The sequence below is a fragment of the Cyprinodon tularosa genome, unplaced genomic scaffold, assembly GCF_016077235.1.
Source record: "Cyprinodon tularosa strain WSP-4 unplaced genomic scaffold, ASM1607723v1 ctg174, whole genome shotgun sequence".
NCBI classification, from domain to species: domain Eukaryota; kingdom Metazoa; phylum Chordata; class Actinopteri; order Cyprinodontiformes; family Cyprinodontidae; genus Cyprinodon; species Cyprinodon tularosa.
Window position 1 is genome coordinate 342,075 of NW_024038565.1, and position 20,610 is coordinate 362,684.

A 20,610-nucleotide genomic window follows, 5' to 3' on the forward strand; every position below is an offset into this window, starting at 1 on the left:
ACAAACAGTCTGCATCCTCGGATGCCTTCTCTATGTTTAAGGTCTTACCATCTCCTATTAACACTAGACTTGTAGTGCCTTTTGCCTTGCCATCCACCATGTTAAAGGTAAATGTTCCTTCATCAGTGACTTCCAAAGAGTCCATGAACAGTTCGATAAGGCCGCTCGACTTGTCAAAGTTCATCGTGTATTTCTGCAGACAGCGAAGCAAAAAACACAAAGCTCTTAGCACTAGCTCTGATTTGAACAATGCATGTGTATTTTTATTCCAATTCATTCACACCTTTCCTTGCTCAATGATGACATCATTGAAGACATACTCCACTTGGCAGGCAGAGGTGAATTTTTCCATCTCAGCCCAGAACCGCACTCGACCTTTCTCCAGCAGCTCCATGGCCATTTCATTCTTGAAGGGAATAACTGAAAAGTATACGTTTAATTTAGGCTGAAGAATTTGAGATATAAAACGACTAGCTTCATGCAGTGTTAACAATATCTTGGAATGTTCTTGGAAACTGTTAGAAGGGGTTCGCTTGGGGCTCCTCTTCCCTCCATTAAGGACATTTCATCACAGCGCTGTGTGTCCCGAGCCCGTAATATCATCAAAGACCCCTCACACCCCCACCATGGACTGTTCTCCCTGCTGCCCTCTGGAAAGAGGTTCCGCAGCATCCGCTGCAGATCCACCAGGTTGTGCAACAGCTTCTTCCCCACTGCCATCAGACTGTTGAACCTTTGATCCACAATCCGAACTCTGCACCTATTGCACATTATCGGGCATCAAATGCTGCTGAACTTTTAACTTTTAGCCCTTTAAATTGTTCATCTCATTGTATTTTTCAATAACGCATTTTTTGCACAAATGCCATTTTGCACTGAACCACTGCAACTTGCACACTGTCTCTTATCCTCTGCACTGTTCACACTTTGACCACTGCTGCACTTTTTGTATTTTTCTATAACTCGTGCCATTGTGAAATATCAATGCAACGTTCATAAGCTGTATGTAACGCAATTTCGTTCTGTATGCACCCTGTGCATACAAAATGACAAATAAAGAAGTCTAAGTCTAAGTCTAAGTCTTAGTCATATCTGCATAAACAGGCAAAAAGTACTTGTATAATTTGGGCTACGTTTAAATATTTACCAGGAAACTTGTGTTCATGGCTAAGATCCAGGAGACGAAGAAGAGCTGCCAATCAGGAAAAAAAAAGAGATAGAAATAAAAAAGTTAAATAGGAATTTAAACTTCATTGATAAACACCACTGAATCATCTGAGTCTGCCACACACACTCCGGTGTATGAAAATAACATCAAGCAGCTGTTAAAGCAGGATAACACAGACAAGTATACACTGCCAAGACTGTGGGCTGACTCACCCTCCTCAGTGAGAGTGTAGCTGGAGGAAATGCCGTCGGTGTTGGTGACCATACAGGAGAAGGTGCCCAGATCCTCCAGAGAGAGACTGTTAAATATAGCTCTGGATCTAAAGACAAGGCAACAAACCACAGAAAGGGAGAAAAAAAATGAAGGATTTTTACTGATTTAAGCTGACCAGGAGGAAAATTCATACATGCTCTGAATGTACGTAATGGCATAGATGCTATGAGCTTTTGATGGTGCATATTAATGTTTTATTTGAGAGTAATAGGAGTGCAAATCTTCTGTGTTTTTCAAAAAAGGAGTGCAAATGTTTCAATCTATTGCGGATAATAGACTCAAAATATACACACACTCCACTCTTACTTTTTAAATGCCAAGCCTCGGGAAAGAAGCCAACCAATTTCAGTGAGCTCTAGCTATTCTTCCAAGAAATCAAATATCAAGCCAAAGTAGAGCAAACATGTTTATAAAGTGAACATTTCTAAGGAAAGTATGTGGACTATAGAAAACTAGTTCATCCACTCCTTACTTTTATGCTTCAAACAAAAAAAAATATTTTTAAATGCATGAAATTATAGACCAAAATTCATATAGTCATGCTACAGATTAATTTATGCAAAGTCCTGACTGGAGCTGTGTATATTGGACTAAACCCTCACAACGAGAATACATACTTGCTGCCTTCGGTGACAATAGTCAGACGAGATGTGTCTGTGATCTCCTGGTAATTCTTGGACCAAACAAAGTGAGAGCCTTCCTTCATCTCAGAGCACTCAAAAATCATAGAAATGACACCATCGTCATCGACATCCACATAAATCTCCTTGGTGCCTAAAACACAAGAAATGATTCAAAATGTTAGGTGGAAACAGATTTATATGAATGCATACACTAGAGTTGTCAAAAGTATCTCAGATTATCCTATGCTGTATCTAGATACAATACTAATTTGGAATGGGATTGATATTTTAAAGGAATGATACTACAGACAATTTTAAAATATTGTCTAATTGTCTTATATTTGGATTATTAATTGCTTTCATTTGAACCCTTATTTAGTTAGCATTTGTGATCCTGTTGAGAAAACATTTTCTATGCTGAAAATATTTGTGATGCTTTAAAATATTTGTAATTTCTTTTCACCGTCGTATCAAAAATGGTATTGAATATTGAATACTTTTAATGGTATCAATATTGAGTTTGAAATTTAAGTATTGTATCAAACCTAGTATGAACACTTAAAAATTAACATCTTGTATCTATTCCAAGAAAAGTGTTTTTTCTATATATCTTTGCCTTTCTTTTCCTGTGCAGAACTCCATAGTGATTGAATGTGTAACGTAAATAAAAATCACATTTACCAGGACGAGTCTGAGCCAGAACTGGACCCAGTTCTGCAGAAGGTCTACCAACTCCAACAATATTCTGAGCACGCACACGGAAGATGTAGGATGTTCCCGCTATCAGCCCAGTCACCTAGATTATTACGAAAAACATCAGAAAGGAGGCACTTGGAAACACTATATTTTAATACCAGAGAATATTTCTGTTATTTACCTTCATGTACTTCTCCTTGTTGGTCTTCTCATGAACAGCCTTCCAGCCTTCCTCACCTGCAGAGGCCTCTCTAATGTCCAAATAATAGCCATTGACAGGGCTTCGTCCATTAAACGCAGGAGGTTCCCACAAGACCACAACGGAGGTGTCACGAACCTCCAGCACATGGAGACCAACTGGGCGGCCTTGGAAGATTGATACACGTAGTTTTATTTATTAACATAAAGGGGAAAAGACTTCTTAAACAAGAAAAAAAATGGTAATATTTACAAACTGGGAAGTAGAATTTCATTAATTTGGGACTCAACAGCTCACAATGTCTCTCACTGGAAGTAATTTGGGTTAATAAAGTGTAATCAGCTTCCTTCAGCTGGAAGAATAAATTTCAGTTGCAGCTTTTTTGCTCTTAATCTGTAACCAATAGTCTCATGGTCCCATTCTCAATGTGAAGGCTCCAAATATCATATTGGTTTAAACTAGCATTGGATAATATGAGCTCACAATTTAGCATATATAACATTCAATAACTAGTATCTGGAAGGACTGACATAAAAAAAAAAAAAAAAAGACCTTCGAGAGGCTGTTGGCATTGCAGCTAATTCAGGTAAATATTCTACTAATAGCATGTTAGCATTTTTATAACAGTTCAACCACAAATGAACACTTTTAGGAAATCAGGTTCTTCAACAAGTCTGCTTTGGTTTTAACTGTTACTTTTCAGGATGTATTTTAGTAACAATTTGGTTGAAGTTGATCACACTTCCCCCAAAAGCAAGCTTTACAGCTTGAACACATTATTTTTCATATTTTGTTTTTGAAGGTTTTTATCCCAGGATGGGGGATTTCTGCAAATTATTCATGTGAACAAAAGCTTTTAATCTGTTATAAACCTGTACTCCTGCCAGGTCTATTTAGAAACATGCATTAATGTTTAAGTGACTTTAAAGATTTAAAGAAAATCAAACATCTCTTACAGAGCCCCTACTGCTCAGTTTGAGGTGTGTTTGTGATGTTACCTCCAGAACTATTGGCATTTTACCTGATCTGTTTTTTCCCTCATTTGTGGAGCTTTAGGTGATGCTCCCAGTGGTTGATTATCTTATTTCAGCTATTCATAAGCAGGGGTTAAGCATGTCAATACGTCAATACTTTGACATTTATTTCAGATGTTGATCGTTTTTTCTAAAAAGTTTTCAAGGCAATTCCACCATCAGACTCTAAACATTTATTTTTTTTATTGGAAATGTTGCTAAGTAATAGTCACTAAGTAACAAGGACATATTTTGATTTTCACTCAAAAACAGTGTTCAACAAGGAAGAAGTTGTAGTTGGGGAGAAGACTGTTAAATTCTACTTTTTTGTAACATTGAAAATCAAGTCCTTTAAACAATCCAATGACCCTTTTGCTGAACTACTGAAAAGATTCCACACTTAAATTGGATTTGCTGTCCAGTGTTTTGCTTAACTTGTATTTAATCCTGAAAATAGATGATAAATATTCACTGAAGTGGATTATAGTGTGAAGGTCGTCAATCATCTATTTGTTTGCTAGGTGAAACTATGGAGTCTTGTACCTGGAATAGTGATGGTCCATTCCTTGCACTCCAAACTGGCACTGGGCAAAGAGGGTTTACTGACACCTGCCATGTTCATTGCACGGACTTGGAACTGGTAGAAAACATTTTCCTTCAGGTTCTCCGCCTATAAGAGAGAAGATAGACATTGATATCATGCAAAGCAGCTCTTTTAAACTAGTGAAGCTATTCCCATGCACTGGGGAAGTTAATCAAAAAATAGATTCCACTGCTTGATAGATATTTTCAGCATTGTCTCTCAGATCTGGAAGTTTACCTTATAGGAAGTTGTAGTTAGAGCCTTTTCATTCATTTCATGCCATTTTCCATATATGTCTCCCTTTACTGTCCTGTAATCTACAAAGTATCCTCTGATATCAGCTCCTCCGTTGTTAGAGGGTGCAGTCCAGCCCAGTACCATGTAGTCTTTCACAGCTTCCAGCAGAGTCACATTCGTTGGCTTTGCAGGTACAGCTGTGAAACAAAATGGGTTAGAGATACCTAGTTCATTTTTTCTACATTATCTTACATAAACTATAAATTCTAATTCATCTGCAAGGCAGAGGACACCTGTAAGCAGATCCATACATTTTTTACTCACAAGAACTACAACAGCTTCTGTAACAAGCTCTAGACACAGAAGCACAATTTTGCTTTTAAGAGCTGAAATACTTACTTTCAAGGCCAGAAAGTTGGCAAGTGTCATTCTAAGAAAACTACTGCAGCCAGGCGAGACTCTCCATAGGAGCATGCTGTTTAGGAACACATTGCTTGAGCCTGCAGTTTGGTCATGCACCAACAGGTTCCCCTGAAGAGTTACCAAACGGTAAAACAAAACTCCAGGAAAATCAAGTTCAAAAGAAATTGATGCTAACATGTATTAAAGCATCTTTTATGTCTGTGCATGAAGAAAGCAAAGGAAAGGGCAGCATGTAAGTTTAGTAATGACATTTTCATGCAGACTTGTGTTAGCATTCCGTGGATGCATTGCTGTTTACTACTCAGGCGGACTTACATTTTGAAGTGGTGGTGGTGAAATTAATACATAAATTCTTTAAGGGGATTCTTAAGAGGGATTTCTCTTCTCAATAATTAATTGGGTCTTTATTTATTTAAAGGTTTCCCGGAAGGCAGTGAAGCGGGTCAGTGCGTGGACTGAATATGACAGGGTTATGAACAATGGAGGAATAATGTGTGAAGAAGGACACTTACCGACAGCAGCTACTACAACCACGGCATCAGAAATGGAGGAGCTCTGGCTGTATCCAGCAGCATTCACAGCCTTTACTCTGAAAACGTAGTTGGACCCTGTAGTGAGCCCATGGCACACAAACCTGAAAGGAATATATTTCAGCTGATTTGATTTTGTTGATACATTCTGGAGGCCGCCGTAGGCCACTTCTCCTCAGGAGAAGAATACTTGTTGTGATTCAGCTATAAGGCTGTGTGCGAATTCTGGGTAGTTATTATGCAGTGGATACACACTTTAAATCCATAAACCAAAAATATGACAGCTACAAAAGGACTTCTGCTCCTTTGAGGTAAAAACAAAATTGCCCACCTGGTCTGCTTGACAGGTTTATTGTTGCAAGGCATCCACACATCAGTGCCCACCACACTAGATTCTATATAGTAGCCAACCAAGTGCTTAACATCTTTAGATGCCCCCCAGGTGACAACCACTGACGTGTCTGTGTTCCTGATTGCCACAGGACTGCATGGAGCTGAGGGGAGATCTGCAGGAAAATAAAACACAAAATCCATAGTCTATAGGATGTAGAAGCTATATGAGGATGAAGCACTCCTAAGTTCAGAAACAGACCAGGAAAAAAACAACAGAAAAATAGTGGTGTTATCTGTTCAACGATGCAACGGGTTTCTCTGTATGCAGAGCCTGTAGTGTTATAGCTGCAAGCTTTGTCAGCTCACCAAGTTTGTCACCGACTATGATTTCTCCAGTGGGTACAGAGGGCTCGCCCACGCCAGCAGAGTTGCAGCATCGCACACGGAAGTTGTATGATTTACCCTCCGCCAGGTCAAAGATTGCAAAGCGTGGAGACTTCACTGGCATCCCAGTGTTCACCCTCTGCCAGGTGTCTGTCCCTTGAATACACTGTGGACCAAGAAAAGCAGGGAAGGTTTTATTGACAGTCATATGATAGCGCAAATGTACAAAAAATAATAAGCATATAAGCAATTTACCCAGAACATCCTTGGTGCAGTTTTATTTCGGTATAATAGACGGTTGGCTTGAATAGTAAACTCTGCCTCTAGCCTATTGAGTGCTGGAAATATTCAGATATTCCTGGAGCAAAAACCATTTACTCGTTTTGTTTGCTGGCTGACAATGGGGAACACAATGTCTCAACTCTTGAGGTTTTTTTTTTCCATGTTAAAATTACAAATGAACAGCGTTAATTCATCCAGTTTCATTTGCAAGTTTTCCTTGGCAAAAGCACAGTAGCAGACATCCCAAGTTCCAAAGAACTCATTTCAGGGAGATGCTTATCATCTCCCTAAACTCCTGGAACTTCCGGGAGACTTGGGATGTCGGCAGTAGCAATAATATTGAAGAATATGTTAGAATATGTTTCTTGAAACCTCTCAAATAAAATTTTTTGTATTATTTTTGGTTTGAAAATGATAAAATAAAAAGGTATTAATGGAAAGAAAGAAATGCAGTAAGTTTCAGGTTTGGGTGTTTCTAGATCTGTTACTGCTCATCTATTCAGCTAGGCCCTCCAGCTACGTGAAATCTCTCCGATCTAATTCTAATGAGCTGGAGAACTAACAAGCTAACAGCTAATTTAATTCCAGCCAACTTAATTCTACCAAGCAATATAGAAATGTTGTTCTTACTTTTTCAATGTAATACATGACTCCTTCATGACCTCTTTGCTGGGGGGGCTTCCAGGCAAGCACCACATAACTCTTGGTGGCCTCAGTGACAACAACATCAGTAGGCTCTCCAGGAATAACACCCACTGTGGATAAACGAACCAAAAAAGCACACATGCTCATGGATTATCTCACAATTGAGATAATCCTCGTACAGAGAAAACAATCTTAAGCCAAGTACTTTTTAGAAAGATTTGTAGATAACAGATCATTGCAGATGTTTTAAGCAAATTTTGAAACATTCCACACGAGTCTGCCCTAAATTACACATATAATTATATAATTAGACTCTGATCCATTTAAAGCTTTAGGTGGATGTTCGAAAGATGGTTGGGTTGTTGATTGTTGGTTGGTGGTGGTGCATACGTGTTTACAATTAGCCATTTATTTTATCTGACTAAGAATTTGACTTTTTTTTTTAACGGTGCAAATATGAGAGGACACGAGAGGATATTTCCCAAAAATATTCTTTATGGGATTGAAATGGAAGAAAAGGTTACCGATCTAAGCTACTTGTTTTAGGTTAAAAAGATTTGATCTTATTGGTAAGATTAATCACAGAACATTTGGTCAAATGTAAGTTATAGGATCAAAAAGAAATGTCTAAATTCAGTTTTAGCATGACCACATCCAAGTGTGCTTAGGCACAGTGCAATTACAATTACATATTGCTTCATTATTAGAAGTTTTAATCAGAAGATGGATAATGAAGTTCAGTTTTCTTTCAGCATATTCACTTAACCAAGTGATTATTCCCAAGTCTGTGTTGTGGAGCTGGACATTCAAATAGTTGGAACTAATCTGTGTATATGCTTTTACTTCCTGGACCTAGGTTATCCACCTTTGTCAAGAAAAAGAAAAACCATACAAATTGTCATACCAGTGGGTTCCTCTTCCGTAAACTTGATCACCCCAGTCCAAGGTGCCAGAGGTCCAGCTGTTGGGAAAAGGACAAACATAAGTAAACTCAGAAAAGGAGTTCATAAACGCATTTCCATTGTGTCTCCAAACCTCTGAGTCGAGCTCTGTCTGAAGGATCCATGGCAACAACAGGATCAGAGACGCGGGATGGGCGACTGAATCCCGCCTTGTTAAAAGCGCGCACCCTAAAGACATAAGTGCGCCCCTCCACTAGTCCTGTTACAGGAAAGCGGGCATACTTGACTGGGTCATCGTTACACTGAGCCCAGTGATGGGTTCCCACTTCACACCTTCAAACACAAAATATCAACATATATAACTGTAAGTTGAAAAAATAACTTGTTTTTAAAAATGACCTATTGCCTTAGAGTGCTCTGAAAAAATATTTGCCTACTCACAAATTTCATTAGTTTCAATGAATTTTGTGAGAAGGTAAGTATAGCATTGATTTCACTGAAATCAATGCTATACTTTTAGTGGCATCATGACCTAAGGACATCTGCAGTGACAATAAAACCATCTTTCAATTGAAAAAAACAAAGCTTCAGCTTAAAATGACAGTATCAAATGTTTTTCTTTCTCAGTTGCAATGTTTGATTTTTTTTTATGTTTTAATTTTCAAAGTCTATTTTTTTAGTGTCTGACTTTTCACTGTTTGAAATTTCAGTGGGTGAAATTTCATTATTCAGTTTATCAATGTTGACATATTTTTGAATGTCAAAATGTGTTAAAATATATAAACTAGCCTTGCATTAAACTCTCCAATAGATTCCAATTTCAATCTTTCCTACTGTTGAATCATAACAACCACATCATAACAACTTAGCGATTAAAAACCTTTTTTAAAGATGGTTAATTCATGATTAAGACAAGGAGGGAAATTTCACTTTCAGCCAGTTTGGTTTGGAAAGCCTATTTGCCTATTAGATGAAGCAAGATAATTAAAAAAGGCCCTATGTCCCTAATCATTACTTGAGTAATGATTGGAAACATCTTCTTCTAAAGGACTGGCAGCAATAAGGACTTATAAATTACATAAACATAAAATTTATTTTCTTTTTTTTTCCAGATGCAAAATAAGTTTTAATGATCTTTTAAGCTTTTTTTTTCAGATGATTTTTGGGGAAAAAAAATAAACGCTGAAGCTGGGCAACCTGTCAATATAGTATCCAAGGATGGGGCTGCTGCCCTCCACTGCTGGCTGCTTCCAGGTTACCACCACATAGTCCTTGTTGGCATCATGACAGCGTACATCCAGGGGGGCCACAGGAGCCCCCTCCACCTCTACATCAGCATCTGCCAAATTGAAAAAACCCCACACATCACTTGTCAACGGACCAACATATGAGCTGCAGTGTCTGCATGTATTTTTACATTGTATTTTCTGTTTTATTTACAGCCACAGTAAACACTGTAGATCTTACTAGTATAATTAGCTGGGATTCATTACTTCATTGATTTTAGAAAAAAACTTTTGAAAAGTAACAGAACAATGAACATTGAGTGTGCTATTATTTGCTATTTGCTATAATTTAACAGACTTAACAACACAAATGACAATATATATATATATATATATATATATATATATATATATATATATATATATATATATATATATATATATATATATATATATATATATATATATATATATATATATATGTATAAATATATATATATATAAAACAAATATTTCTGCCATATCTCTGTTATTGAGTCTGAGTTCTATGGACCAATTATTATCATTGCCAACAAATAAAATGATTCAAGATCCTACATTTTTTTTTTGCCAAGAAAACTCCCACTAAGGATTTTTGGCACTTTACCTCTGACAAACACATAGGCTGAGTAGGTGTCAAAGCCGGATTTGGTGTTGACACGCAGGGTGTACATGCCCTCATCTTCCTTGTTAAGGTGGGTGAGAGTGAGAGTGGCACGTTCCCCAGACCAGTGGGTGTGCACCCACTTAGAAGGCTTCAGAGGCACAGCTTTAAAAAAAAAAAACCAAAAACACAAAAAATATTATATCAGTGCTTATTCTACTTAAAAATTAAAAAATACATTATTTGAATTCAATGCTCTAACTTACAGTTTCTGTACCACACGACATCTGGCTGATACTTTTTCACAGTGGGATAAATGATGACAGTGCAGCCCAGACTCAGCGTTTCCCCCTCATGACCAAAAGCCACTTCAAATTTGTCAATAATGCTCGTCTTGAAGGTAACACCGTGCTCAAGGCAAAAACCATCTGCAAACAGATTTGAAGTAGTTTTGCATTTCTTTTTGAATAACTTCATATATTTCCTATATGTATAACCTTAAGAATTTCCAACAGATGTTCTTAGATTATGTTATTTTAGTTATAGATATTGTGGTATATATGTACATTATTTAAGGTCTCTTTGCCTTTAATTACCAGGAAACATTGTTTTAGCAGAAAAAACATCAATGATAAGAATATGTTGAAAATATTAACATGTTCTGTACCACTTAAAAGTATAGTGGAGGATTTCTGCAAGTTTTTGAAAAGACGCGCCTTCTCTCCAAAAAAAAAAAAAGAGAACATGTACAACCCTGTACCCGCTCCCAAGAGGTACCGCCTATTAAAAGCGTGCGAGAGCATGCATGAACCTATTTCTCCTCATGCACACTCTGTTTAAAACTTGCTGTTTGCATCGCTCATACAAGCTTACTTTCCAAAAGAAGATTTGCAATTTTTCCACTATGTCAGGCTCACCACCGGTGAGTGAAAATAGTGGACGAGCACGTAGGACGGCCTTATGTAAACATATCACCAGAATGATTGACAATAAGGAGGACCACTTATTTTGATGATCCACTAGGAAAAAGAACATCCTCCAATATAAATTTAAGAAATTGCGACAATGGGTTGTTTTAACAGGGTTTTTTTTAAGCTAATTTACATATATAATTAAATTGTCTTACGTGGTTTGGGATCAAATGGTCCCTCTTCTGTACCATCTTGGAACCCTATAGAGAAATTCAGAACAATAGTCTTTGCTTGACACATCACCTTGCACTATAACCCACTGCAAACACACACAGAAAAATCCACTTACTTTTTTACTCTGACCACTGGACTTTTAACATTATATGATCCTAAAGAAAACTTTTAAGACTGGATGGCAGTCCAGCAAATAGCTCCCATCTGATTTGCATGACCAAATCCAAGCGTGTTTAAGTACATTAACTTTCATGCTCATGTTCTAGCTCAGTTGGATGGAAATGCACTAACTTGTTAGGGAGCTTTTGTAATGGAGGGGCTAACTGTTATGACAACATCAGCTGCAATGCCAATAGCAAAGGTCTTACAGTATATTTCTAACAGGTGGCAAAACTCACAGTCCTGAAAGCTCCTACTTACTTTTATTAATTGATGTGTTTTTTTTTTAAGTTAACATGAGCTGTAATTAGAAGAGTCAGAGTCGCATGGCAAGATTGGTAGAACTGTATAAATAAACAAAGCAGTTACCTACTTTTGATAACAACAGTAGCTGCAGTGGAAGCCTCCCCTTTCACATTGAGAGCGGAGACATAATACTGAGCAGTATCCAAGAAATCACAACTGAAATTAAAATATAAGAAATGAGCAGTCTGTTTATATATGACACACCAGAAGATTAAACATGAAGTATTAAAGATGAAGTATTAAGCATTAAGGGCAGTTAACTAGAGCTAAGGCAATGCGGAGAGTGTGGTGAATGATTACCTACTTCTTGATCTCCAGAGAGTGCATGTTGTAACTGCTTTCTGCTGTGTACTTCTCAGGGTGGGCCTTGGCATCGATGAGTACATTGTTTTTGTACCTTGAAAACAGCAGATTGATTTTTCATTGACCTTTGTTGTTCATGTTCATAAAAAAGAAAAGCTGAGGGCATTTTATTGTAGCAGTTGCTATACAAGAGCCAGCTGCTGTCATTGCACTGCCAGATTATGTTTGTTTGTTGCAATAAGCCTCTTTTATAACGGTTCTGACAAGCTAAGGACTATCAAACTTAGTAACTTGCCATGCAATCTTTGGTTTGGGCCATCCGGCCACGGTGCAGTGCAGCCTGACTGTCCTGCCCTCCCACACAGTCTGTCCACGGGGCTTGACGATAAACTCGGGAGGGTGTGTCAGCCTATCTGGGTGCATCTTCTTACGAAACTCAGTCCATTCCTCCATCTTTAGCAAGAGATGAGCCCAGGTTAGGATGTAAGTGTGAGTAACAAGGTGACTTTATGATTGCAAATTTGTTGAAGACAGGAAAAAAAAGAACTTACCGTTCTACCAAACTCCAGACGCTCTGCTGATTCTCTGACATGTTTTGTTCTGGTTTTCTTCTCAACCTTCACATCCATTGCCTCTCTGGCCTCCCTGACAAACAAGTTCCTCATGGCCACATAGTTAATGCCTTCCTCTGTCACATCTTCCTCCTGAGCCTCCATCAGACCCCGAACAGTGTCATGGCTAAAGTAAACCAAGACAACCAGGATGTGAGAGAAATAAAATAGCATCCGAATATATTTGTTTTCAGTACCTGTCAAAAAACCAACACCTGGATTCAGTGCCTTGTACTTACTTTGCTCTAAATACAGGAATGACGTAGCCTATTACTTCTTTGTCCTTGTCCATTGCCAGGTAGGTGCGTTTGGCTCTTTTGGGTAACGGGCTCAGTTTGACCGCCTCCTGCCTCTTCTCTGTCTTCACAGAGCTTTTCAGGCTTAGAGGTAGGAGATAACACCCAGATTACAAATTGTTTGTAAAGAAATCATTCCATAAAATAAGGTTAGAGAAGTCTCAGTTTTGAATAAAGGACAAGAGTCAAAGCTTCCTGTTGATTTTTACAACAGAGCTGAGTTAAATTGGTGCCCAAAACTGAGATCTAAAATTGTCTTTCTTGTGTCTGCGTGACATCAGTTAACAGTAATTACACAACTTTGTAAATATACAGGTGCTGGTCATAAAATTAGAATATCATGAAAAAGTAGATTGATTTCAGTAATTCCATTTAAAAAGTGAAACTTGTATATTATATTCATACATTACATACAAACTCATATATTTCAGATGTTTATTTTGTTTAATTTTGATGATTACAAATGACAACAAATGAAAATCTCAAATTCATCATATCAGAAAATTAGAATATTACTGAAGACCAATAAAAACAAAGGATTTATAGAAATGTTGGCCAACTGAAAAGTATGAACATGAAAAGTATGAGCATGTACAGCACTCAGTATTTAGTTGGGCCTCCTTTGGCCTGTATTACTGCAGCAATGCGGCGTGGCATGGAGTCGATCAGTCTGTGGCACTGCTCAGGTGTTATGATAGCCCAGGTTGCTCTAATAGTGGCTTTTAGCTCTTCTGAATTGTTGGGTCTGGTGTATTGCATCTTCTTCTTCACAATACCCCATAGATTTTCTATGGGGTTAAGGTCAGGAGAGTTTGCTGGCCAATTAAGAACAGGGATACCATGGTCCTTCAACCAGGTACTGGTAGCTTTGGCACTGTGTGCAGGTGCCAAGTCCTGTTGGAAAATGAAATCTGCATCTCCAAAAAGTTGGTCAGCTGCAGGAAGCATGAAGTGCTCTAAAACTTCCTGGTATGTGGCTGCGTTGACCCTGGACCTCAGAAAACACAATGGACCAACACCAGCAGATGACATGGCACCCCAAACCATCACTGACTGTGGAAACTTTACACTGGACTTCAAGCAACGTGGATGAAGTGCCTCTCTTCTTTTCCTCCAGACTCTGGGACCTTGATTTCCAAAGGAAATGCAAAATTTACTTTCATCAGAGAACATGACTTTGGACCACTCACCAGCAGTCCAGTCCTGTTTCTCTTTAGACGCTTCTGACGCTGTCTGTGGTTCAAGAGTGGCTTGACACAAGGAATGCGACAGCAGAAACCCATGTCTTTCATACGTCTGTGTGTGGTGGTTCTTGAAGCACTCACTCCAGCTGCAGTCCACTCTTTGTGAATCTCCCCCACATTTTTGAATGGGTTTTGTTTCACAATCCTCTCCAGGGTGCGGTTATCTCTCTTGCTTGTACACTTTTTTCGACCACATCTTTTCCTTCCCTTCGCCTCTCTATTAATGTGCTTGGACACTGAGCTCTGTGAACAGCCAGCCTCTTTAGCGATGACCTTTTGTGTCTTGCCCTCCTTGTGCAAGGTGTCGATGGTCGTCTTTTGGACAACTGTCAAGTCAGCAGTCTTCCCCATGATTGTGTAGCCTATAGAACTAGACTGAAAGACCATTTAAAGGCTTTTGCAGGTGGTTTGAGTTAATTAGCTGATTAGAGTGTGGCACCAGGGGCCATCAATTTTGAACCTTTTCACAATATTCTAATTTTCTGATATGATGAATTTGAGATTTTCATTTGTTGTCATTTGTAATCATCAAAATTAAACAAAATAAACATCTGAAATATATGAGTTTGTATGTAATGTATGAATATAATATACAAGTTTCACTTTTTAAATGGAATTACTGAAATCAATCTACTTTTTCATGATATTCTAATTTTATGACCAGCACCTGTACCTAAAATGAAAAAAGTCACGATAAATCTAATCTAGTTGTTTTGAGGATAAAAACCAACTGTAGTCTTGTGTGTTTCACTAAGCAAGGCGGTTTGGAAAATGTATCAATAAAAAGAAATTAGGCAAATCAAGAGAGAATGAAAAATAAATTAGAAGAAGGATTTTAGTAGAAAGCTGGTAACCCTACCATACTTGTCCACCAAAACCATTATTTAACATGACGTCCCCAAATCATCGTATGAAAAATATTTTTTTAAGGCTGTTGTTTTATGGCTGTGATCAGTTCTGTATAGAAAATAGAATAGAAAATCCCTTTATTGTCCCACAATGGGGAATTTCTGGTGTTAACAGCAGCAAAAGGATTATAGAAAAAGTGGTCACACAAATATGGACCTTAGAAAAATATATAAGAATAATAGTGAAGAGTAAAAGATAAACAATAAAATACTGTAGTGCACCTGGAGAATAAATAACCAATATACAGCTATGAACATTTCTACAGTAATGAATATTTGAAAACAGCAGCAACATCAGATACAGTATGTGCAAAAATACATCAGCATGTTATTTAACTGTTTAAGATAGAAACTGCAAAATCAGCATGAATGTAACAACTTATTGAGGTTGTTTTAGTCTTATGGCTGCTGGGAGGAAAGATCTGTGATAACGCTCTCTGGTGCATTTAGGCTGCAGCAGTCTGTCACTGAAGGAGCTCTCCAGTTCTGCAACAGCTTCTTGCATGGGGTGGGAGACATTATCTAGCAGAGATGTTAATCTAGTAAAGATCCTGTTGTTTCCCACCTTCTGCACTGAGTCCAGAGGGCATCCAATCACAGAGCTGGCCTCGCTGATCAGTTTATCCAGCTGCTTTCTCTCAGCTACAGATAAGCCACTGCTCCAACTGACAGCTCCATAGAAGATGACTGATGTCACAACAGTCATAGAAGGATCTTTAAGAGTATCAGTACAGTTCCTACCGTGTTTATCTATTTAAGCCTTTTGCACCAGTTTGAAAAGTACAATGTATAGAATTTGGTCAAACTTGGACAAGATTATTATTTGTACATAAAATAAAAAAAATGATAAATGGGACTTGTCAGTTAAGGATGTGTTTGCTTGCGTGTGGGAAAGGCTAAAGGTATGGTTCATCCAGGGCACCATTCATGTAAGAACTGTGATGCTAGCTCTGCTTTATAAATCAGCAGCTGACACATATGTTTGAAAAAATAAACCCAACTGACCCAAAAGCTGGAAAGGAAAAATGCCAAGCTGCAACGCATTTTTTAAAATAGCTTCTCTGTCTCACTGCTGGCCTTATGTATACAGGTGCTGGTCATAAAATTAGAATATCATGAAAAAGTAGATTGATTTCAGTAATTCCATTTAAAAAGTGAAACTTGTATATTATATTCATACATTACATACAAACTCATATATTTCAGATGTTTATTTTGTTTAATTTTGATGATTACAAATGACAACAAATGAAAATCTCAAATTCATCATATCAGAAAATTAGAATATTGTGAAAAGGTTCAAAATTGATGGCCCCTGGTGCCACACTCTAATCAGCTAATTAACTCAAACCACCTGCAAAAGCCTTTAAATGGTCTTTCAGTCTAGTTCTATAGGCTACACAATCATGGGGAAGACTGCTGACTTGACAGTTGTCCAAAAGACGACCATCGACACCTTGCACAAGGAGGGCAAGACACAAAAGGTCATCGCTAAAGAGGCTGGCTGTTCACAGAGCTCAGTGTCCAAGCACATTAATAGAGAGGCGAAGGGAAGGAAAAGATGTGGTCGAAAAAAGTGTACAAGCAAGAGAGATAACCGCACCCTGGAGAGGATTGTGAAACAAAACCCATTCAAAAATGTGGGGGAGATTCACAAAGAGTGGACTGCAGCTGGAGTGAGTGCTTCAAGAACCACCACACACAGACGTATGAAAGACATGGGTTTCTGCTGTCGCATTCCTTGTGTCAAGCCACTCTTGAACCACAGACAGCGTCAGAAGCGTCTTGCCTGGGCTAAAGAGAAACAGGACTGGACTGCTGGTGAGTGGTCCAAAGTCATGTTCTCTGATGAAAGTAAATTTTGCATTTCCTTTGGAAATCAAGGTCCCAGAGTCTGGAGGAAAAGAAGAGAGGCACTTCATCCACGTTGCTTGAAGTCCAGTGTAAAGTTTCCACAGTCAGTGATGGTTTGGGGTGCCATGTCATCTGCTGGTGTTGGTCCATTGTGTTTTCTGAGGTCCAGGGTCAACGCAGCCACATACCAGGAAGTTTTAGAGCACTTCATGCTTCCTGCAGCTGACCAACTTTTTGGAGATGCAGATTTCATTTTCCAACAGGACTTGGCACCTGCACACAGTGCCAAAGCTACCAGTACCTGGTTGAAGGACCATGGTATCCCTGTTCTTAATTGGCCAGCAAACTCTCCTGACCTTAACCCCATAGAAAATCTATGGGGTATTGTGAAGAAGAAGATGCAATACACCAGACCCAACAATTCAGAAGAGCTAAAAGCCACTATTAGAGCAACCTGGGCTATCATAACACCTGAGCAGTGCCACAGACTGATCGACTCCATGCCACGCCGCATTGCTGCAGTAATACAGGCCAAAGGAGGCCCAACTAAATACTGAGTGCTGTACATGCTCATACTTTTCATGTTCATACTTTTCAGTTGGCCAACATTTCTATAAATCCTTTGTTTTTATTGGTCTTCAGTAATATTCTAATTTTCTGATATGATGAATTTGAGATTTTCATTTGTTGTCATTTGTAATCATCAAAATTAAACAAAATAAACATCTGAAATATATGAGTTTGTATGTAATGTATGAATATAATATACAAGTTTCACTTTTTAAATGGAATTACTGAAATCAATCTACTTTTTCATGATATTCTAATTTTATGACCAGCACCTGTACTTCCTTAAATAAGCATGTTGGTTACATAAAACCATCTACAACCGATTCAGCAGTCGTACTCAAAAAAGATGTTGCATTTACATCCACCCTCCACATCCTGACTCGATACTACTCTCTGACTCATTTACCTCTCAGACTTTCCTTTTGTAAGCTAGTTTTATAAATGGAACAATGCCTTGCGGATATTAAGTGTGTTTGAAAGGTCCACTTTAAGCCCCTGCTTTCACTTCAAATATCCCTTCTTCTGTCTAGCTAGCTGAAAATAGAGTTGGATATCTGTTTCCGACTTAAGAGGCAGGATCATGGTCATGCAGGATGCTGATTGCAAGAAAGAGGAATAAATCTGAAGAGAGTGTCAAAGAGGTCTATTCCATGTCAAGAAGTTACTTCCGCTGCTGACTCACTGGGTGCGTTGAATGAGGAGTCAGGGGAATAAAAAGTTTTCCACTTAAAACGAGAATTTCTGTTCTTAAAGTGTGAGAAGAAATTGTGCCTTCCGCAGTATAATGGTTTCTCATGGGAGAACATTTTCATTCAGAGGAAAAGTCGACTCAAAATGTCGTTTCTGGAAACCATATGCGTCTACAAGCAGTGCTCTTCACCTGATGGGCCATTGATTCATCATATGAGCTAACCTTTAATGGACATTTGTGGCAGTTTCCTGTCTTCCACACAGTGTATCTACAGTTGGTGCAATGGCAGCAGCTCATGTGAAGTGTTCAGAAATAGCCCAGCTGTCTATGAATATACTCCTGGCAGGTCTTTGCCACAGCTGCAATTCTTTTCCTGACTTGATTTACAGAGTAACATGTCCAACATGTAAAGGATTGCTACAAACCCTACAAAATAAAATAATATCAATAAAAAACACAACAAAACTGAATATTAAAAAATAACTTCTCCGATGTTAGAAGTTGAAATTTGTGGGTGACACACAATGATGCATTAATAAAGGACCAAACTCAGGTAATGTGCCTGGCAGCTGTCCTGGTTTTTGAATATAGTCATTGGTATGAATAAGACTTAATATGCTAGAAAACCTGCAAAATAAACAAAACATCCAATTTAAGAAAACAATGGATGCCTTAAAGATTAAGGTGACCTTTGCAACGTATCTGACAACCTTAATATTGACGATTGACGTATTCTTTCCTACAATTATTACTTATTTGATAGGTGTGCTGATCGTTTTCAAGAATACATCTTAAAACCATAGGTCTATAATGTAATATAGGTAGATTTTTTTTCATTTAAAATACATTTTGGATGCTTTCTCTATGAAGAAGAGCTAATATTTAGGTTTTGACAATGCTCAATATAATCATCATAAGTGCTGTATCAACTGATCAACTGAAACTGAAAATGATCAACTGAAGAAGCTGTTGCTCTACTTTATTCGTAGTACTTAACTCAACACTGTCTTTCTGAAACCAATCAAAAAACGCTTTAACAATTTACAAATATTGCAGTTTTTAAGGAAACTAGGAGTAAAGATGAACAAATCTGACCAGAATTGTTACTTTTAATTGAAACCAAAGCAAGATTAAGTGTTGACACCTTCAAAATTGCAAAGCAAAAGTTGATGATAGAAGCTAGACTTCTCTGCAAAAGACAAATCAAAATAATGAATAAAGTTGGCTATTAATTTGTACAGAAATTTAATTGCACCTTGCCAATGAAATCTAATAATGTCATTATGTCCCATTTGTAGGAAAACATTTTGTCAGAACTTTTTTGAGTTACTGCCCAAGAGACAAGCCCAGTCCCTTGGTGAAAATATAGTACTAAAAACATCTAATTAAATGCATATCCAGTTTTTTGACCAACATGATATGGAAAAACAACATTCATTTTTTTAATAAATATGACTAAAATACTAAGTCTTTCTCATACAGATGTATTACTAAAACTTAAATTATTATCCTGACTCGATTTTTAAGGACAGAAAATAGTTTTATCATTAATTGGACAAGAACTCGTTATTATATTAATAACTTATTTCCTTCTTTTGTTCTTTCTGTACAAAAATACATCTAATGCAACCAGACTACAAGGGTACAGTTAAAGAGAAGGCGAAGATGTCTGAACAACTGCATTTTAAAAAACCTTGAATAATATTGAATAACAGGCCACATCCAGAAAAGTGCATTTTAGATCAATTATTGTTGTTTTTCAGAGAATATGCACTTCCAGCATCTTACCGGTGGCTGCTGGTCTTGTGAGTAGAGAAGGCCTGCTTGCTAACAGATGACCTGCTGCTCAGGTAATAGCTGCTCTCATAGTGCTGCTTCTCTTCCAGCTGTTGACGCAGCTGCAACTGCTGCTGCTGCTTTTGTGTCACTTGCACTGATCGTGACATCTCGAAGGGCCGCTTCGCCAACTTACAACGGCTGCCCTTTACTTTACCCGCTCTGTAAAGCAATCTCACTGTTATTATGATAGATGTATTTCTGGGCTCGAGGTTAGAGAAAAACAGAGCATGGTGATTAGATATTAAGATGGGTGGTTTAGGGAATTAGTGACTGCTGGAAATATGTTTGTTTTTTTCAGGTCAGGGTTATGAATATTTATGTTTTCATGGCTGAAGGGTTAGCTCTGTCCAGGATCCACATCTACTGTGTTAAATGAAGCAGGCAGTTATAAATTAAATTCAGCAGCAGTGCTTTATTTTTCCAACACCCTTACTGTTATTTTGTGGTAGTGTAGATCAGGAAAGGAAGATGAATAACAAGATTTTTCAAATATGATTTACGCTACCAAATTATAATATTCATTA

General features: G+C 37.9%; 1 protein-coding gene across 3 annotated transcripts in view; it reads right to left on the bottom strand.

Annotated features, from left to right (window-relative positions):
* myom1a (myomesin 1a (skelemin)) overlaps nt 1–20,610 on the bottom strand; it is a 29,764-nt gene that overhangs the window by 7,913 nt on the left and 1,241 nt on the right. For 2 of the 3 annotated variants that reach the window (XM_038281695.1, XM_038281694.1), the window contains exons 2-26: nt 20,036–20,245; nt 12,924–13,064; nt 12,625–12,811; nt 12,369–12,526; nt 12,075–12,167; nt 11,838–11,926; nt 11,287–11,331; nt 10,427–10,588; nt 10,164–10,325; nt 9,489–9,630; nt 8,425–8,624; nt 8,294–8,350; nt 7,375–7,499; nt 6,445–6,628; nt 6,077–6,251; nt 5,728–5,849; nt 4,793–4,989; nt 4,516–4,642; nt 2,942–3,126; nt 2,746–2,860; nt 2,059–2,215; nt 1,381–1,487; nt 1,148–1,192; nt 284–420; nt 49–193 (exon numbers count right to left, since the gene is read on the bottom strand). In XM_038281695.1, coding sequence (XP_038137623.1) covers nt 49–193; nt 284–420; nt 1,148–1,192; nt 1,381–1,487; nt 2,059–2,215; nt 2,746–2,860; nt 2,942–3,126; nt 4,516–4,642; nt 4,793–4,989; nt 5,728–5,849; nt 6,077–6,251; nt 6,445–6,628; nt 7,375–7,499; nt 8,294–8,350; nt 8,425–8,624; nt 9,489–9,630; nt 10,164–10,325; nt 10,427–10,588; nt 11,287–11,331; nt 11,838–11,926; nt 12,075–12,167; nt 12,369–12,526; nt 12,625–12,811; nt 12,924–13,064; nt 20,036–20,193 — 3,415 coding nt within the window. In that variant the 5' untranslated portion in view covers nt 20,194–20,245. The remainder of the gene's footprint in view (nt 1–48; nt 194–283; nt 421–1,147; nt 1,193–1,380; nt 1,488–2,058; nt 2,216–2,745; nt 2,861–2,941; nt 3,127–4,515; nt 4,643–4,792; nt 4,990–5,727; nt 5,850–6,076; nt 6,252–6,444; nt 6,629–7,374; nt 7,500–8,293; nt 8,351–8,424; nt 8,625–9,488; nt 9,631–10,163; nt 10,326–10,426; nt 10,589–11,286; nt 11,332–11,837; nt 11,927–12,074; nt 12,168–12,368; nt 12,527–12,624; nt 12,812–12,923; nt 13,065–20,035; nt 20,246–20,610) is intronic. The other variant, XM_038281697.1, reaches the window with a different exon arrangement.